Raw genomic sequence first — 20,267 nt, 5'->3', positions numbered from 1 at the left:
ATTAAAATGGCTTGGAATATGTTCAAGTGTTGTTGTTTTTTTTTTCATTTTCCTGTAGTTCTGGAAAATGGTTGATTTCAACTAGTCATTCATTATATTAAGATCGTGACGTCATGGTGAAACGCCAGACGCGTGGTGGAGACTGGAAATCAGCGGCTCCGTGGAATGACGCCACTTCCTCTATCCTCCACAGTCATTCAACAAACAAAAAAGAATACAGGATCGCACAGCCTGGATAATTGGCGGATTCTGTTAAATGGTGCAGTGTTTACGTTCGGTGTGGAAAAGAAGAGGAATTGACGGAATGGCACGGACTCTGCTCGTTTAGCGTCGTAGTCTCTATTTCCTGGTCAGTTTATCCTGCGAGCTGTGTTCGGCTTGTAGCGGTTTTTGAGAGCGAACAGTAGTTGGCGTAGCTTTATATTCGCATGCGACCAGGTTGGTTGGAAGTATTGAAATATATAGATAAATGTGATTGTAAAAATTGAATTAAAAGAAAAAGCTAAAAATGAGGTGCTCACACCGAAAGTACAATGGCTAGTGGGCGTGTTTGACGTCACAGCTGTCATCTGTCTGTTTGTGTCTCCAGAAAGCAAAAACTAAAAAAACTAGTGGCAATGCAGCAATCGGAGAATGGTTGCGAAGAGGACGCCGCGGCGGCGGCGGTGGCTGTCCAGTTCAACGCGTTACCAGATGCCCTTGTTGCGTACAAAGTGCCGGAAGATTTGTTTAACGACGGCCGTCTGAAGGTAAGAATTATATGTTGAACAAAATAAGGCCATTTTTATTTCTTGCTGTCATCGATTTATTTGTGTGATGTGATTCTCAAATCATTGAAATGCTCAAGTTCCAAGCGTAAACAAATGAGCAGTGACTTTTGACGCCCAGTAGGTGGCGGCAGTAGTCAAATTTGTTATAGGGTTTGTCCGTGTAGCGTTTTGCCCATAGACATCAAATTTACGTAGATTTCGACTTGAGTGGATGCATTGGTTGGTTGCCGGAAGCGCGTCTCCCATATTGTATGTGTCAGATACGTCGTAAATCAGACTTCATCATGCAGCAACCAAGAAAAGGCACATTAATGCATGCATGCATGCATACATACATACATACACTTGGATTCTCTACCCCCTCAAATGGTTGTCTATTATTATATCATTACTTCAGACAATCAGTAAGCAGTGTGACGCTTGTATAACAGTGTAGATTTACTTTTCCTGTCAAAACTCAGCATGAAGCCACATTAATAGTCCGGAGGGCTGGTACCACTCCCCGGTGTCGAGGGACTTGCTTATGTTATAAAGTCTCTGGTGTAAATGGGGAGCAGGTGCGTTAAACGTCATCCTGCTCATATTTTTCGTGTTCTCCTTTCTCGTTTCTCTAAACTCGGACCTGGTGAAAACAAATGTCAGCTGTTGGAATGGAAAGTCTTAAAGTGGCATTTATATTGCAAGGTTTTCCATGACGAAAGGTCTGTCTTGCATTACGGGGAAATACCAATATCGTGCAACTTGGGTACAGAGAAGCACATAAATATTCAGCTGAATGTGTTGAAATGAGGAAGAAAACATATTTATGTTCTGCAATAAATGGCTGGTCAGATTGAAACCAGGAGGAACAAAAATGTAGAATACCAATAAATACAGAATTTAAGATTGATTAAAAGTATATGAGGTAAGAAATTTCCAGGGCTAATGTCACCAAAGATGTCCAATTTTTCAAATCTAAACTACGGACTACAAGTTTTCTCCTTCAAAGTAATCCCTGGAATCTCACACACGTTCACAGCATTTGATGGCACACCATCATGCAATCCTGGAAGTATTCTTCCGGGATTATCCACAGCTCCGATGTCATGGCAATCTTGATGGCATCCGCATCTACTTTGATAAAGCCCTTTGAATTTAGGAAGAAGGGGTGACAAAAATAACATGGCACCAGGCCAGGTGGATAAGCAGGTTGCTTCAGCCGGGCACTATGCTTCTCGGTCAGGAACCGTTGCATGCTCAGGGCATTGTGAGCTGGCACATGAAGCAAATGCCAAACAATCTCTTTGTAGATGTGCTGCTTGATTGTCTGGCACACATTGAAGGGTAAAACTTGTTGTTTGGGTTTGAAATGTTTTGCGATGCAGTCCTGGAACTTTTCTGACACACCTCTTTTTTTTTTTTTATGTCTGGGTGTGTGCACTCAAATACAACCTTAGGTTGATTCAGTAAGTAACAGTAAAAAAAAATCTATCAGCATCAATTTTTGTTATTCATATAGTATGTTTGCAAATGCAGACTTTTATTTTTTTGAACAGCCCAATAGTGCCTTCCTGTACATAAATACCAAATGTGATCAATTGTTTCTTATGTTCTGATACTGAATAAAATGTGTATGGAACTAAAACTATTAGAAGCATCCTGAACATTATACTTCATAGGCTGAAGATGCATTCCGCTCAACCTCTAATTGCAACTCTACACCAGGATTTGTTTTCTTTTTCCTGTAGCTCAGTGGTACAAAGTACAGCTTACATAACCCACTTTATTAAATTTGAATGACTTTTCCGACAGCATTTAGTGTTTGCTTTATCTCTGTCTTAAATTTTGTTCGTAAATCTCAAAAAGGTCTTGAAAAGTAAATGCTGCATAAATGCTGTTTCTTAAACCAAAATGAATTTTAATAAGTGTCTTTTCCATTTGCACTGTCAGTGTTAAATAAAGTGAAGTGGAAACAATTACTAGTTTCTCTATAGAGTAAATTGAGGATTCCAGCTTTTTCAAAATTGTCAGTACTTTCTCATGTAAAGATTTGAAATGCTGATGTTTACAATGTTAATCAGACTGGAAAGTCTGAGTCAATGGAAAAAGGCTCAGGATGCTTGCTAAGCTCGCTATCAATTGGGACATCTTGGATACAGTAAATACAACCCATTGTCTTCTCATATCATCACGCGATTCAAATGGAAAGATGAATGACTGGGGAATTTTCAATGTTTCCTAAACCGTCTGGTCTTAAGTAGCACGTGGATGAGCGTGTGGATGAAATTGTTAGGAGTAAGCAAGAAGCTGAATGTTGGTCATGTGATGAAATGCAAACAGTAAAACTGAAGTATATGACACCATCATTTTGTTACAAGATCCATACTTGCATCAATTTTGTTGGCGAAAACCAGTAGATTGCTGTACGGGGGGGGGTAGTGTGATTGTGTTTCTTCCCTCCTCTTCGTGATCTTTTTTTTTTGTTTTTTTTTAACACACTGCCTGAAATGTTTCATGAATCAGCTGACTTTTCAGGTTACAAGAGTTTCCACTGTGCACATTGTTTTAGTTGTGGTATAGAATGAGGGTTGCTCAGCAGCATGACTCTCAGTGGAAAACTTTTTGTACATGTAGAAGAACAAGAAGACTAATAATGCTCTCAAGTAGTGCCAGGAGGGGACCATTCTTTGGAAGTTTATTAATGAGCTATTCTCATAGGAGACTCATCAATTTTAAAATTTCAGAAGTGGTGGATGGAACATAGCGGTTGAAGCCCCTTTACATATTGACTATTCTATACGGGGGATGCAAAAGTAGGTGTTCAGTTGTATGAAGAGTTCTTTATTCAAAATGGAAAAAAAAAAACCACTGATTTATTCATTCTTTCAGTCGAGTCAAAATGTACCTAAGGTAAACATAGGACAGAGCAAAGAGAAAAGCACACCGGCAATTGTTGCCACGACGCATTTACTTGTATGTTTTATTAGTAGTAGTTGAAAGTCAAGCATAAATTTTATATGTTTGTAAGTATTAACCTCTATTTTGGTAAATGTACTCACAACATATTTTATTGTAGCACCACGATCATATTTTAAGACGGATTTATAGAGGTTTTTTTCATCATTTTCCCTCTAGCAATCTAAATTTGCCATGGGGTCCCTAGCGGCTAAGACGAGTAATTCAGGCATGAATAAATTAGCCTGTTTTCATGAAAGACTAGAGAAATTAGTGAATTATAATTACTTATAAGAGCCTGAAATTATAAGATTTGGAAAATCATTAGTTAAAAATATCTCAAACGATTACTCGATTAATAAAGTATGAGGTGATTAATTTGATAATCGATTTGCTGTCAATTGATTTTGACACCTGTCACTGGGATTCATTTTAGCCTCACCAAAAATCTTTTTAAAAATTAAAATCTTGGAACGTCCTGTAATTCTTTTTCCTTTGTGTAGCCAGATCAAAGCGTCTTTATTAAGACACTTTGGAATTGTTTTACATTTTGAACATATGCCTTAATGTTCAGTATGTGCAACAGCAGCAATACTAGGTAAATATGAATGAATGCACGTCACGTGCTAAACATAACTGGTTAGCCTTATACGATCACTCAATTTTCTCTTCACGCTCTTTGCTATTAATACCTCATAAAAGCGTGTCATCATGCCGCATACTTTCCATGAGCAATACCTCGCTCCTCCAGTTTGCATTCTTCCTACCCGTCATGTCTCTGTTACTCTTTCCACTCCTTTTTTTTTCTACTGCTATTCAGCTGCCATCTGTTCTCAGCTGTTCTCTTTCTCGCACCCTTGGTTTCTGGGTCTTTCTTCTTGTGGCTCATCCCCATTTGTCTCGCACATGCCCTCTCGGGTTTTTTTTTTTTTTTTTCCGAAAACCCAATCTGAGTTGCCAAGGGCTTTGGTTTATGGTGATTATATTATCATATTGAATGTACTGATTGACGTGTCAGACGTCAGGTGATGATGTCGTGACTCTTCGTACACGCTGTCCTAGTGTTCTTCTTTCCGTGGGATCAGTCGGCATTGAATTTAATTGGCAAGAGAAAATAAACAAACTCCTCCTCCTTTCCTTGTCTGTTGGAACTCGGCAAATCGCTGACTAGTGGGCAGGAGCTGTGGGCTGTGCGTCAACATGTTGCTGAAGGGGCGTGATAAAGAAAGGAAAAAAAGAGAGCGTGAGGAAGCAAGTCTGAGAGAGACACTAAATGAGTCATTTCTCCACACCCAAAAGCTGGATAGATTTCTTTAATCTTTAGGTTGCGAAAGAGCTGCTGGATCATTAAATAAAGGCGACCGATGCTTGATCTGTGGTGGTGTGGCGCTGCGTAAGGGCGGAAGAAATCCATCGGCCAAAAACCTAACCTCCCCGTTTCCCTTCTTCGGGGCATCCGATTACGCCTCGCTCATCTATCTGTCAGCGCTGGAGAAGTCAAGGGTTCCTCGACGCTCTCATTTCTCTCCTTCCTCTTCATCGTCCTCCCACCTGCCTCTCAAGAGCCTCTCGGCAACCTTGAAATCAAGAATTAAGTGGCGATTTCTGCGTGCCGCGTTGCCTGCCATGCACATTAAAACCACCAAGTGTAACCACTTATGTCTGGTTGTCTCAATGACCAGTCGGGAAGTGTTCAATCATCCCGAAGCTCAGGTAAGCAAAGTGTCTGCTCTTTTGCTTCCTTGTCATAACTTGATGGCGCCCAGCAGCCGCAACAAAAATGGTCACTTCTACACCTTTTTTTTTGCCGGCCGGCTTTGGTGTAATATTGATGTATCCTATTTGAAAGATCTCGTTGCTACTAATCTTTTTATTTTATTTTTTTATTGTAGAAATCCTATTGCGTAAGACAATTCCCTTGTGATGTGTTGTACCGCTGCAGTGTCCAACTTGGTCCTGCACTCAGGGCAGGTGTAGGACGACACACTGCCTGGATAAATGGAGGAGGATGAATACATTGTTTTATTTGACTGATGGTGATTGACAGTGATTGTATCACATCCTTTTTTCTATACCGTTTAGCCTAACAAGGGTACATCTTGGACTTGTCTCAGAGTGCTAATTGGCAACGTTATAAAAGGAGCTTCCCTAAATTGCTCAGTCATTCACAAACAAAGATGGGGCGAGGTTTCGTGAGCAATTGCGTGATAAATAGTTGAACAGTTTAAGGACAATGGCCCTCATTTACTAAGTCATGCAATGAGTGATTCATCAATATCTTTGTGCCTGAAGTTGTGCATACTTTGTTCACAATTTTAGAACATTCCCAGACCATGCACAACTAAGGATCAGATGCAGACAAAACATAAAAAAAAACTATTTTATCCAAGATGCAATATGTATTGAAACTAAAGTTACATAAATTACATATGAGTTGAGTAATATCCTAAATAAACACTAAGAGGAGTTTATCATTGGTGTTGTGTCAGACTAGTACAATGGATGCGGAAATCCATCAAGCTGCTCACTTCAATCCAAAGCGTCAACGTTTTTGCATGAACGCAGTAGCCATGTGTTACAAATCTAGGACAACATTGCCACAAATTTGCAGTTGACAAACCACAACTTTCCAAAAGCTCCTACAGGCAAGGACTATTTAACTCGTGACCTGTGGGACACATGCGGCCCAGAACCAACCCCCGAGTGGACCAGTCTGTGGTCCAGCCTGCCTGAATTGAATTGCATCCAAGAGAGGCTGAGGGTTGACTAATGTGTATGGCCAGGCTACATTTCTTGAGCTTAAGCTGTATGTCAAGCAATGAATTCCACGTACAAAGCTTAAAAAATTAGGATCGTCAGCAGTTTCCAAACGATTATTGAACGTTGTTAAAAGAAAACGTGATGCAACGCAGGGGTAAACAAACATGACCCCATCCCAGCTTTGTTGGAATGTTTTGCACTTAAAGACTATTTGCTGAAGACAGACTATCAGTTTCAGCGTTAAATATTTTTATCGCTGTTATCATTTTGTCCCTGTTAGCTGATGGTCTGTTCCTTCTCTCACACTCTCTTGCACTCTTCCCCCTCCCCCCTTGTCGTTGCAGGCCAGCTTCGAGGCTTTATTCCATACTTTTGACCCAGATGCGCAGTTCCAGTACTTCAAGTCCTTCCGTCGGGTCAGGATTAATTTTAGCAATGCACTCGCTGCGGCAGAGGCAAGACTGCGACTGCACAAAACTGATTTTCATGGCAAAGAGATGCGCCTCTACTTTGCTCAGGTAATGTCGACGAAAGACACTTTTATTGATGTTTTTTGTCCATAAGATTTAAAATTACCGTGACTAATGGTTCTTGTCTGTTTCCTGCAGTCTGTCCACATTGGGAGTCCGAGACTTGAGCCTCCAAAGCCAGAGAAGCAGTTCCTTATCTCACCACCCGCCTCACCTCCAGTGGGCTGGGAGCAGTCTCAGGATGCTATGCCTGTCGTCAACTATGACCTGTTGTGCGCCATCTCAAAACTAGGACCAGGTGAATCTGTTATTCTCTCCATCGTCATATTATTATAGATTTGACCGATATGTGGGAATGGGCTGAGAATATAATCGACTCTCCCCACTACTCCCGCCACAGCCCCCAAACACATACAGCGTACAGGTGAAGCACAAATATGAAAGCAGAAAATGGATTGAAACAGAATGACTAATTCTGACCTCCTTAATGGGTTTTTAATTCAATCAATAACAAATATTAACACGCACACACACTATTTTCTGCACCATAAAGTGCTTTGGGTTAGAAGGCACAGACTCAGTTACGGGGGCTATTCTGTACTTAATAAGACAGTAAGTTTGGTTATACTTGATTCTACTATTTTACCATGTACTGTACTGTACTCACATTATTGTTAATCGATATTCATACACAAATCCATCAAAGTCCTCATCTTCTGTATCTGAATGAGACTGTTGGGCAAGTTAGCCATTAATCAAGTTCCCAAGTTCCCTCTCGTCATTGTCGGGAACTCGTTGTTGTCACGTTGCTCTTCAGCAATGATCATGTGGTCACCGTTGCTGCGACTGCTCTATTACCATGTGCCACCGAGTAACTAATGTAGCTTGAATTATGCCTTGTAAGCATGACTCTTTGCCGGGGTCATTTTCTGGGGCCCTGATACTGTTTGTTTTGCAGAAATCAATAGTATTTATCAATCGCGGCCGAGGTACAAACTCTACATATTATGTACAGTTCTCTGATTGGTTTACGCATTTTACGTAAAATGTAGTGTCCTCTGATTGCTTCATCTACGTGTTTTGTGTATCACATAGTGTTCTCTGATCACTGTCAGCTCACGTCCCTGTGGCGGCAGCCACACAACATTTACAGGTTTTGGAATTCGGTCCACATAAAAGGCGCACATTCGGTTTTCGAGAAAATTAAAAGCTGTTAAGTGTGCCTTATAGTGCGGAAAATATGGTACACACTTGTAAAATGCTGGAGGGGTGTAGTACCGTGCCTGACAGTGGGACACCATTTTTTTTTTTCTTCCATTTTCTCAATGATGCTTACTGTACAACTCGTGCAAAATATTTTCCCTTTGCCAGAATTCAGTATTTTTCAATTTGCGCATGTTTACTTTGATGAACAATGTGCAGGTGACTGACATTTCAATGTAAATGCATTTAACAGACTTGAAATGGCGGATGCGTAAAAACAATTATTTGGCCTAATTTGTTGTAGCACAGGTTTGCCCATGCTTAGTGGATGTAATGGAATCATAGTTGAACTTCTCTATGAGATTGTATTTTTTTTGCTAACAAACCCAAAGAGTTTTCATGGTGCAATAATGCTTTATCCTGTAATGTTTTTTTATTCAGTCCTCATAAACATAAATCCTAATTTCCAGGCGACAAATACGAGCTCCACACAGCCACGCCCACCACCCCCAGCGTTGTCGTCCATGTTTGCAAAGAAGATCTTGGTGACAGTTTGGCTCAGGATGACAGCGAACCGGACAACATGGCGCGGCCTGCACGGCCCAAGATCGTCCAGACACGCCGGCCTGATTACACACACGGTGTTGAGCAGCTATCGGCACTGGAGTGAAAGCTGTCAAAATAACCTTGTGATGTCATTCATACGGCGCAGAAGATGTGCTCTCTGAGATTTGCTCTCTGAATTTGGGAAGGTGCCTAGGAGGTGCTGCATTGTCCCGTTGGCAAGGAGACAAACTTAGAATCAGATGCTGTATTTGTGTCTACTGGGAAAGATCAGAAATTCTTTTTGAGACGTTCAGCTGTGTGATAACTGCTCTCCAATTTGAGGGTTTGGGATGATGGAATACCAGGTTTTGAAGTGTGTAAGACCTTATGTTCATGCTTCATCTTATGTTTGGATACTTGGTTTATGGATTTGTTAGATGTGCTATTACTAACATGTGCATGAGATAAGCTTGTAATTGACAAGATTCCCACGCAACATAAATGCAGCATCATTCTTTACAAGCAAGCTTCACTCAAATTTGGGGTGGAAAATAAATTGCTTATCAATAAAATACAAAAGCTACATATTATACACCACCACAGTTCAGATTTCCATAGTGATCATTTAAGATGGTGGGTGTGTGATGTCACATCTTTAATATTATAAGTGTTTTGTGTGCCGTGAATGTGTGGTCAACGTGTACTGCTTTACATTCTGATAATGCTCTGAAATGAGAATGTAATATTCACAGTCTTGTCCTTGTTGTCATTTCTCGGTGAAAAGAGGTATGGAAAGTGTCTGGTCTTTTCTTGTAAACTAGCAAGGAATTGTTAGTATGTTTCATTCATTCACAGAACTGTCCATGTATGACAAACGCAGCAAGGCCTTTATCTGTGGTATGTGGCAACATGGTTGGCCTTTTCCAGCCATGGGGCGGGGAAAAAAGTCTGAAACTGGACCATCTTTTTGATCAGAGTTTGGCTTTATGTAAGATGTGCTAAGAATTGTATTCTGACATAAAAATCACTGTTGCTGAGCCTAAAAGCCAATAAAAGCAATGAATTGAGTATTAGACCGCAGTGTTTCCCTGCATTTTTTTAGTCAAAGCACCCAATTTAAATGAGTACCTTACTACTCAAAACATGTGATTACTGAAATAACAATCTTATCTCAATTTGCTTACATATCGGCTTACTTCTGTTTAAAACCTTGGCCCGTGTAATTATTTCATTACATACACACACGCAGACAAAGAGGCGCAGATGGTTTTTGTAACTGGGGGGGGGGGACAATTTGTGTGTAACAGTAAAAATCCATTGTCGATGTCTTAATTGAAGTATATGGCTGAATGATAAATCATATATGATAAACCAGTTATTTGTTTGCAGTGCCAATCATCCGCCAAAGCCGATTTTTAAATTTGTTTATGAGCTCAAGAGTACAACCAAAAATTACATAAATAAAAAAAAGTTTAATGTAGCTGCTACAAGAAATTATTTTTAAATGACAGATAAAATGTTCTTGTGATTTTCCTATAGTGAATCTACAAAAAAATAATAATCTTATTTTACATTCAGCTTGATTCAGGTAAGAGCAAATGCTGTTTATATCTGTGTAGATTCATCTGTGTAGATTTCCCTAAAACCGTGACTATGACGGCGTTTTAGTCACCAAGACAGAACAATTAAGTGCCACATAACAGGTAACAGGCGGGATAGTCAATTATTTTGTTTTGGAGAGAACATTGGTTTGGATTTTTGTTACATATGGATGACAATCGGAACATAATCACAGTCCGGAACGTGGATTCTGTGACCGTTCCTAGCCGGATCTCTAGCTGCACACTTTAAAAATGGCAGCCAACATAGAGCAAATTTTTCAAGATTTTATTTTGAATAAAATAAGAGAAATTGAAGACCAGAATGTCGACAAAACGTATGTCAATAATTCGTTTTACATGCATCATAGCTATATTAATTTTCCAAATATAACGAAGTTTGAACGTGCTCGGTTCGAGCAAACCGGTAAAAGTGTCCGCTCAACGATTTTTACGGTGTTTATCCTCTCGAAACCTAGCTGTACTATAGTACCGTATATATCATAATAGAATGTTTGTTTTGATTAATGTCTTCAAAACACAAAACGTATAATGTATCGGCTTATTTTTAGGACTAAGCGTGACATTTTGTTCAATAAAATTTTGCGCAGCTTTAATTGTAATTGATTGCTGAAACGAGACAATCAAAATATCTCGATTCCATCGCATTGTTGTAATTTACAGTGTTTTGGGACTGCACTTCATTCGACTGCGTTTGTCTGTTCTGTTTTTTTAGTGTGGTCCTCTCGTAAAGCAATCAAATGTTTACATGTCACTACGGTATGATGCTTTATATGTCTTGTTTAACTGCTATTGCAAAGTCGATAAAAATCAAGTGTGATTATCTTAATTTCGGCATAGTATTTGATTCAAACCATTTATTTCATCGTTTTAAGTGTGCCTAAAATCTTTCTTATTTTACAGTTGTCTTGAAGGTACTCCTCAAACTGTGGTTGCGTCCAGTGTAATGACTTCAGAGGATAATAGAGATAAAAATAGTGATGTTAAGAGTTCACATAAGAAACATAAGAAGCACAAAACACATAAAAGTAAGAAGAAGAAGAAGCGGAAACGAGAGGAGGAGGCAAAAGAGAGCACTTCTGAATGCGGGGAAGAATTGGACACTCATTGCAGGTAATAAATCCTCGGACAAAGTACATCTGACCCTTATTGCTGCAATAACACTAGAATTCAAAATATGTTGTTGTTGTATTTTCATTTTAAACTAAATCTTACCTTTTTTTGTAGAAAAGGATCCCCAATAGAAAATGAACAGCCATGTAAGTGTTGTCTATCTTCTCTATATAAACCAGAAGTTTCAGTTTCTTAACAGTTGGTATTGACATATTTCAGGTGATCATGCCAGTAGCTCAAGAAGTCATAAGCACAAATCAGGAAAGAAAAAGAAGAAGAAGAAGAAGAAGAAGAGGCAAAAGGATGAGAAACAAATAAATTCATCTACTTCTGACACAAAAGAAAAAAAGAGAAAATGTGCTCAAAGCTATTTGCCAAGGCCATGTGATGAGTTGCCTGATATCATCCCAAAACAGGTAAAAAAAAAAAAAAAGAGGCTTGACTGGGATCTAACAAGATTGATGCTCAAAGTCAAATCAAATCAAAGTAACTTGCAACAACTCAAAGCTGAAGATAACTGACTAGTCTTTGCTCAATCCAGGACAGCTCCACTGGAGAAAAAGCAGACGAGGGAAAAAGGAGGCGCTCCCATTCACATTCCCACGGTTCACATTCCAACTCGGAGGGGTGGAGTTCTCGACCTGGCAAACGAAAAGCCAGATCTCGCTCACGGTCTAGTTCACGGGGTCACCGCGCTTCATCCAGGTACTGCCTACAAGGGACTTTTGAAAATGCTAAAACGATTGACAATGTAGTTCTTATAAATCCTAACCCTGGCTTTTCTTGATATTCTTGTATTTTCTGTATGCATCTGTGCATAGATCCTTAGACAACAGGGATGGTTTGGATGCATCTACAGAGTCCAAACAAGATGCTGCAAAAGGCATCCGACTGCCGTCTCCAATTCCTAAAAGAAGAGACACAGAAGAACTGCAACCAGACAAGCCGGCCGAGATCGCAACAGAAACCATCAGAGACAATTCAGGTACAAATTCATGGTCTTGTCTAATTTGAATTGATAAATAGAGGTCTACTATCTAATTGACCTGTCTATCTAGATCAGGGTTATAATACTTGAGCACTTTTAGTTTTTAGTTGCAGGGCTGCCACTCCCTACACTCAGAGTGGAGGGGGTGGTGGGATGCCATCTGACTTTACAGCTTCGGGCACCCAAAGGGCTAGCAGCGGCACTGTTTAGCGTCATTCATTCATTCATTCATTCATTCATTCATTCATTCATTCATTCATTCATTCATTCATTCATTCATTCATTCATTCATTCGTCTGTTTGTTTGTCAGTCTGTTTACTTATTTGCTTATTTATTTACTTATTTTATTTCTTTTTATTTTTTTGTTTAAACTACAATAACCCATGTAAGTGTTTGTTTTTGACTGTGGTGATAGTTTTACCCTCTGCTGCTCCTAAGATCCTAAAATTCTGCTTTGATTGTTTATTGTTCCAGTTTCAGGTTGTGCTGCACCTCCATCCGTGCCAAATCAGTCTAGTCGGACTCATCAGACAGGTGAGCCTGTCCAGCCACAGCTAAAGGCATCAGAACACATCTCGGCCAGTGCAAGGAAATCCCCTGCAAAAAAAAGACGTAAGCCATCTAAGTCCCCCTCAAGGGGCAAAGAAGAGAAGTCAGCTAAGAGGCAGAAGGGGTCTCGGTCACCTTGTAGGACTCACAGGACGAGGACGAGGTCTCGATCCAGGAGTTCTTCAAAGAGAAGGCGATCGCGGTCGAGGTAAGTTTCCAGTCTACTAGAGAGGATTTTTTGTAGGAGCAGTAACAAAATACTTCATGTGGTCAATGCAGGTCCAGAAACCGGAGGTCACGGAGGTCACGCTCTGCATCACGAGAAGAGAGGAGGCGAACGATTTACAGCCAGCGAGACCGCTGGAAACGAGAGCCAAGCACCTCGCCTGAGCTCATCCTGCGCAGAAAAAGATCCCCTACATGGAAACATGGAGCACAACTTGACAGCTCTCAACGGATCAGTGAAATAGGTCAGATATGGCAATTTGGCTTTCGGCTTTGTGTCCTTCATGTCTGCACAGTTGTCACCCAGAGCTAAGGTAAATTGGTTTGTCTTTTTTTGTTTTGTTTGTTGGTTTTGTTTTTGGTATGTTGTTCCCCATGTGTGGGGAAGTGGTTGATTTTGGATTCATTTGTTTCCCTTTCTCAATGAATGCACAAGAGTTGAATTGGGTTGCTTTTATGTTCCCCTCAGGCAAAGAGCAACTGCTAGAAATCGCCAAGGCCAATGCAGCCGCTATGTGCGCCAAAGTGGGTATGTCCATCCCCGCCAGCCTGAAAAGCTCCATGCTGCCGTTGGCGTTTCCAAGCATGGCCATGAATGCTGCTATGACAGCAGGTATAAATGTCAGTTGGAGAAATCATGTTAATGCTTCAAAAATAGTACATCATTCCCCGTGTCTGCTTCACAGCCACCATGACAGCTGCCTTGTCCAACATCAACACCTTGTCCGCATTGTTGCCACTGCCCACCATAACCAACAAACCTCCTGGTGCAAGCCTCAACAGCTCCATAACTGCTGCATTGGAGGAAGTTAAAAAGAAAGTAGCCAAGCAGGCAAACAGCATCAGCATTAAGGAGTTCACAGATGTAAGTGCCCCGTACACTCCAGAATTCACAAAAACAAAATTGTTTCACAGAAAAAACTTAACCTAATACAGTTAAATTCAGTAGTAGTTATCTATTGACCTTAGGAGACTTACATCGGTTCCCCTTACAAGAGGGCTGCCAACAGAGCGAAACAAGTTTACAAAAGTGTGGCTAACTTGGCCATTTGGTTGCTACATTTAACAATTTTTCTCAACCAAAGTAACTTTCACATAAGACAAGGAGCAAACCAATGAATTTAATATAATTCCACCAAAATTTCACTAGGTGATGCTAAACGACTGCTTTTATTACTTCGGCTTGAGAACAAAAACAGCTGTCAGCAGAGATAGGCTCCAGCACGAGCGTGAACCTGGTGAGGATAAGGGTTAAGATAATGGATGGATGCTTAAAAAAAATAAGTATGAAAATGGAAATGCCCAATCACTTATATGGAGGGGCTCAATATATGCAAAAAACGCTGCAAATTATTTTGCAAGTTTATTTGAGCCAGCAGATACATTACATACCTCTGATTTCAGCAATATGTGTTTTGTATTTTCAGAAGTGCAAGATGATTGTGGAAAGCAAAGGTGAATTGCCAGTGGCGGTGCCTCTTGTGCCAATGGAGGAGGACGACGGCAAACCATTTGGGGGATTGGTTTTGCGTGAACATAAGGCCATCAGCTTCAACATCAGTGTAAAATACACACACGTTTCACAAATGAAATCATGCAAGAAAAAATGTAATGATTACATCCTCGACCCATGCCCCGCCCGTCAAGTAAATAATTTTGCTTTTAACCTAGAAAAAAAAAAGCATCCTTGGTGGATGGAATGAAAAAGTCCATGTAGCAGCGTGAAGTATTGATTTTGTATCGTATATTCTTTCAAAGTAAATCAGTTCTCACTTACTCCTAACGTGTGATAATGTGACTAATTATTAGGAAAAGGTGATTGGTAGTAACGCCAACATGTTCACCTTACAGAACACGACAGTACGACCCACTGCCCGAAGTGATGCAGGCATGGCAAAAGAGTTTCCAGTGTCTTCAGGAACTCAACACCGTAAAAAGGTCCCAATAAACAATTTACACTTGCCTATGAGGGCTTTTTTCTTTTGTTTTACATCAAGTGATGCAGTGTTTTCTATCCAGGAAAGTAAGACATTGGACGCCTATGGAGATTGGGTTCCAGTAGAAAAAGCGTCAGATGAGGCAAAGACCAACATTCCCAAGACACCAGTCAGCTCTTCATCAGTTACCAGTGAGACTTCGACAGCCGCAGAGTTGACGGGGACGGATGAGGCATCGGCGGCGGATGACGATAGCGTGTTTCCTGGTCCCCCACCGCAGGTTGAGTGTCATTAAGAACATGCTTCCCAGTTACTCCCAGACACAATTGTTGAACGTCTTTTGTTTTTGCAGCCTGTCGACATCTCTCAGGCTGTGAGTGAGAGGATCAAGGCTCAGAGGCGATTGGCCGAGAACCCATATGACGTTAACGCCATTTGCATGCTTAGCCGTGCCCAGGAGCAGGTAGTAGCTATTTTATTATTGTTCTTTAATTGTTTTTTTTTTAAACAAATTTATTATAATCTCTCAAGGAAAAATTCTATTTATATCGCTATTAGGGTTGCATATTAGGGTATCTGTACAGATAAAATATACTGTACCATTGTAAATTCAACAATTACGCTAAACCATTAATTGATTGAAAATAGTTGTTGAAAAATTTTGGGATCGTATAGTTGTCGATTAATTTCCACACTTCTATACCAATGGAAGCTGCTAGATATTTTCCTTAGGTTCCAATCCTCATATAAATAAGACACTGAGCACACAAGTCACTGGGCTCCCATGGTTGTATGTGGGAGGTGAAATTACCCAAGCATCGCCAGCTATGCTATTTGAGCTCATGTGTTTTCTTTTAACAGGTGGATGCGTGGGCCCAGTCCAACACCGTTCCTGGTCTGTTCACGGGCTCTACAGGAGCCCAGGTTCTCTCCTCAGAGGAGCTGTCCAACAGCGGCCCACAGGCTTGGCTGAAGAAGGTAAAAGATGCAACACAATGAGAATTTAAACCAATGTGCACTCGCGCACTGGTGGAACATGCCTGTTGGTTAACAGCCTGTCTAATCCAGCTTGGATGTAACACAAAAATATTCAATGACCACTTTAAAAATGAAGGATGTTTAATACTGAAATTATCTGTATTGCACCACATATACGTTCTACCGTGGGTGGCAAGGCAGGACTGGAGCAGAAAAGAATGAAAAATCATAATTAAAGAAAAACCCTCGACTTTGGAATTGCGGACACGAGCCTACACGTTTCTCTTGTTCTTGTTCAGAATTAGGAGGGATTGCACCCCTATTCAGTACAGGGGTGGATCTATTCGAGTGGTAAATAGGGTTGCTGGCCACCCCAGAAGTTTTACCTCAATAGGTTTCTTCCCTAGGCAATGGATAATAATACCATAACAATGAATTGGTTGATCACATGCTTCACAGAGACTGCAAGTTTGATGTTCTCGTTTGCTATCTCAAGCTTGGGCCTGTTCTGATCTTAGGACCAGTTCCTCAGGGCAGCACCAGTATCGGGCGGCGTTGGAGAATTTTTGATGAGGAAGATGGGCTGGAGGGCAGGAGAGGGCCTCGGGAGGAACCGTGAAGGCACTGTGGAACCGATTGTCATTGACTTCAAGGTGGACCGCAAAGGTCTGGAGGTCCCACAGTACTTCATGCTTGAGATAAATGGTGATAGAAAAAAAAAAAATTTTTTTTTTTCATTTGATTCAGGATTGGTTGCTGAAGGAGAGAAGTTACAGAAACCAACAGGGGGACTGGTGGTAACCAAGGACCTGATGGGTAAATGGCATATAGTATGTGTCTTAAGATCACAAACTGGTTGCAATAGTACTGAAAAGGTATCATCAGAACATGCACCTTTTGACAAAATGGTTGGTACTCTTGTCGTACAAACAAATTCTACGATGGTAGCTAGAATAAAAAAAATTCAAAAGTACTAAAAATTAACAAATGAACATCCAGCATTGTTTGTTTTGAATGGTCCAAAATTAACTACTGGACATGATTTCATTTGACTCTTTCCAAACAGGCGAGCACCCGCTAGTGGACTTGATTTCATTTAACTCTTTCCAAACAGGCAAGCACCCAGTATCTGCACTTATTGAATTGTGCACTAAGAAACGGATGACGCAGCCTGACTTTGTTATGGTTCACCACAGCGGGCCGGATCATCGGAAAAATTTCCTCTTCAAGGTACAATTGCTTTTTTTCTATTTGCACTTTTCCTGAACTACTGTGGGCTGGCTAAGGTTACTCATCAACGCGTTGTGTACTCACCAGGTCACGGTGAATGGTGCCGACTATCAGCCGCAAACAGCCAGTCCCAACAAGAAACATGCCAAGGCCATGGCAGCAACAGTGGCACTGCAGGCTCTTGGAGAGGTAATGTAAAGTCAAAGGTCTCAATGAACAAGACAGTAGAATATCACACAGAATGGCCTGCTAAATGTTCTACGGTTGTTCACCAGGTTCCTGTTGATGGACCTGGACTCTATAGTGGTCCTGTCTTCACGGCCTCTTCCACTGGGCCTCTGTTCTCCACATAGACGTCGGGCAGTCACCCGGTTATGTGACCGTTGTTGTTGTCTCATCATTTTCAATCTGCTTCTGTCATTATACAGCACTGTGCAAACATCTTAGGCCACTATGAGATTTGTTGTTCCAGCAATGCTAAAAAGATCATGTATAACTCAACGGTCTGTACTTCCTGAGTCATGGGGGAATAATGAACAGACAGGTGTCATCGTGATTTTGGAGTGGTGGATGGTTCCATTGCAAGAATGAGTCAAAATGATTAGGGTTACCACCCTCATCCATATTCTTGGCAAAATGAAATTGTTTCTTGTTTCTCAGGCCACAAATAAATCATTTTGGATTTTATTTCAATTCTGTTAACCCTATGTAAAAGTAGTGGTGGCCTTTTGCACGGTGCTGCATATTGACAACATGAATTTGAATTTAGCAAAGATTTTAAAATGAAACACCAACAAGAATTGTGAAATAGTCTCAGTCAATAATTATATTGTGCAGTTGTAGTACAGACAACAGATTGTTACGCAAACTCATGCGCCATGTATTGAAAATAAAAGTTATTTATGTCACGTAGTGGAGGAACTCTGTGTTTGGCGGTAATCCTGTAAGCGGTCTGTGCTACTAGGGCCATGCAGACCAAGATGGAAACACCTACACCCAAAGCAGGCTAAGCAGGTAGGAATCCTGAATATTATAATATTATTAATGCAATGTGTGTTGTGAGGGGTTTTTTTTTTCTCCATCAGCTTCCAATTTTGATGTTGAAGTAAACCAGGAGGGGGCAGCACTTTATTACCTTGTAATTTTACAGCTCACTCAAAATGACACTCAAGCACAAGAGTGCACACACACGCACAGGAACTATTCTAGTGGGTTGTGTAAGAAGGTAATGGCTTGAGCCAAAATCAGCCCACTTCAATGCAGGACACACGTGGTTGTGTGTGTGTGCCTGTGTGTAGATGTCGGAAGGACATCACGCGCTCGAGTCATGATTCAAGCTGTATTCCAATTCTTTTTAGCTTTGTTTTTGTTTTATTTTTACTCGCTGCACTGATTCTCAACCACAGTACGTCATTGGGTGTTCTGCTGGAAATTATTCTAATTGGGCTGAGAATTATATATCAAGAGCCAACATTTAAAGTGCTCATTCACTAATTGGCAGAAGGTAAAATTAGCCTGTGTGTGTGTCACTGAAGTATATATTGGTACTTTGACAAATTTAATGAGCTCTGTGGCAAAGTATATCAATCAAATTTGTTTTGCATCTCAAATTAATTTCCCAGTTGTGACTGAATTGAAATGTCATTAATCCTTTCAAGCCATAACTTAATATGGAAAGTAGCATTGTATACGTCTATGTCAGTGATGTATAGTGACATGCGGAACAATTAAACTGGCTTCCGCTACATGGCAGAAGGTACAGTTAACCATTATATGTTTATACAGTAATAATAGCTTTGTGTTCAATGAGACAGTTCCAAAATTCATTGTACTAAGTAATTTGAGGTGAGATTGTTAATACACTATATACAATACAGTGCTTTGTGACATTTTTACTTGGTGGTGTGCTGTGAGTTTTTCTAATATACATAAATGTACATGCATATGTGCCTTGACTCAATCGAAATTGAGAAACTGTGTAGTCGTTCACTTTTTTGTTACTAATTGAATAGTTGTTCACTTCTTTTTTGGGGTATGTTGCTTAGAGTGTAACTGTCGATTGCCTGCTCAGCAGATGGATGCAGTTTGATAGATGAATATTTTTGTAAGCTTAACCCGCCGATAAACTCAATATCATGTCATGATTTACTTCAAATTGAATTTAATTGAGTCTTAAATGTTTTGAAGCTCATCTCGAATGCGATTTCTGTTTCTTTTCATGGATGCCTCCTATGTAATTGGATTAATTAACATATTACTAATACGTTAATTAACTTTACAACTACTGTCACTTCAAAGCTTGTATGATATTAGCTTTGAAGTGACAGCGGCTGGAAAGTCAGGGCAGACCCAGCCGAGAAGCAACTGCTTTGGTCCTTGCCGCCACTGGGAGGCCCCTAAACTTAGTCATCGTGCCATTTTATGTGACAATCGTGGCAGCCTCCGGCCTGCTGTGTATATTTGCTTTTCCCAGCAAGAGAGGTGGCAGGGATTTGGAATATCAATTAATATCATAGATGATTAACTGACTGATGTTCTACTAGGCAGCATGCTGGCCCAGTTCCGAGTTTCGGCGTTTAACTTTTGACTCTGAACCTGGCAGAGCCAATTGATTCGTGAGTCACTTCACCGACTCAATCTGAGAATGCTCCACTGCGACAACTTGTACAAGCCTACCTACCAAATTTTATTTTGACCACCCCTCACTAATATTTGAAAACTCTCTCAAAGAAGGACTTTTGCTTGTCAGAGCGACCAGTTCAAACTTTTGAAAGTGACGTCAGGATTCCCCACTTGTCCAATCAGAGGACAGTAAGCCAAATTCATGTGCAGTACATAGTTTAACCTGAAGATATTTCACCAAACATGCACTAAAATGTCAATTTAATGACCAGGTAATGTAGACAGCATTACCGGACACCCGTTTATACAGTTTCTCAGCAAA

The 20,267-nt window shown here is 40.5% G+C and overlaps 2 protein-coding genes across 6 annotated transcripts; both read left to right on the top strand.

The window, feature by feature from the left end:
* Positions 1-166: 166 nt before the first annotated feature.
* rcan1b (regulator of calcineurin 1b) lies at positions 167-9,756 on the top strand. Of its 3 annotated transcripts, none has more exons than XM_049755709.2 (5): positions 167-349; positions 590-749; positions 6,809-6,982; positions 7,073-7,232; positions 8,608-9,756. In XM_049755709.2, the coding sequence occupies exons 2-5, from the start codon at positions 618-620 to the stop codon at positions 8,805-8,807; spliced, it is 666 nt and encodes a 221-aa protein (XP_049611666.1). In that variant the 5' UTR covers positions 167-349; positions 590-617; the 3' UTR covers positions 8,808-9,756. The 3 variants fall into 3 exon arrangements, with proteins under 3 accessions (XP_049611666.1, XP_049611665.1, XP_049611667.1); XM_049755708.2 differs by having other exon boundaries at positions 167-438; XM_049755710.2 differs by lacking the exons at positions 167-349; positions 590-749 and adding an exon at positions 4,890-5,417.
* A 696-nt stretch (positions 9,757-10,452) lies between these two features.
* On the top strand, positions 10,453-19,218 carry LOC125989383 (protein SON). 3 transcript variants are annotated; one of them, XM_068650009.1, is made up of 22 exons: positions 10,494-10,619; positions 11,018-11,061; positions 11,206-11,415; positions 11,530-11,561; positions 11,635-11,831; positions 11,957-12,120; positions 12,237-12,400; positions 12,879-13,161; positions 13,233-13,423; positions 13,648-13,791; positions 13,865-14,043; positions 14,606-14,740; positions 15,030-15,116; positions 15,198-15,395; positions 15,468-15,578; positions 15,977-16,093; positions 16,612-16,759; positions 16,841-16,909; positions 17,208-17,323; positions 17,411-17,512; positions 17,599-18,337; positions 18,409-19,218. In XM_068650009.1, exons 2-21 carry the CDS (start codon positions 11,051-11,053, stop codon positions 17,674-17,676), a joined length of 2,736 nt encoding a protein of 911 aa, XP_068506110.1. In that variant the 5' UTR covers positions 10,494-10,619; positions 11,018-11,050; the 3' UTR covers positions 17,677-18,337; positions 18,409-19,218. The 3 variants fall into 3 exon arrangements, with proteins under 3 accessions (XP_068506109.1, XP_049611661.1, XP_068506110.1); XM_068650008.1 differs by lacking the exon at positions 11,018-11,061 and having other exon boundaries at positions 10,453-10,619; XM_049755704.1 differs by lacking the exon at positions 11,018-11,061 and having other exon boundaries at positions 10,453-10,619; positions 17,599-19,218.
* The last annotated feature ends 1,049 nt before the right edge of the window (positions 19,219-20,267 follow it).

This window comes from Syngnathus scovelli, chromosome 2 (genome assembly GCF_024217435.2).
Source record: "Syngnathus scovelli strain Florida chromosome 2, RoL_Ssco_1.2, whole genome shotgun sequence".
Taxonomy (NCBI): Eukaryota; Metazoa; Chordata; class Actinopteri; order Syngnathiformes; family Syngnathidae; genus Syngnathus; species Syngnathus scovelli.
This window is presented reverse-complemented; position numbering and strand designations above follow the sequence as displayed.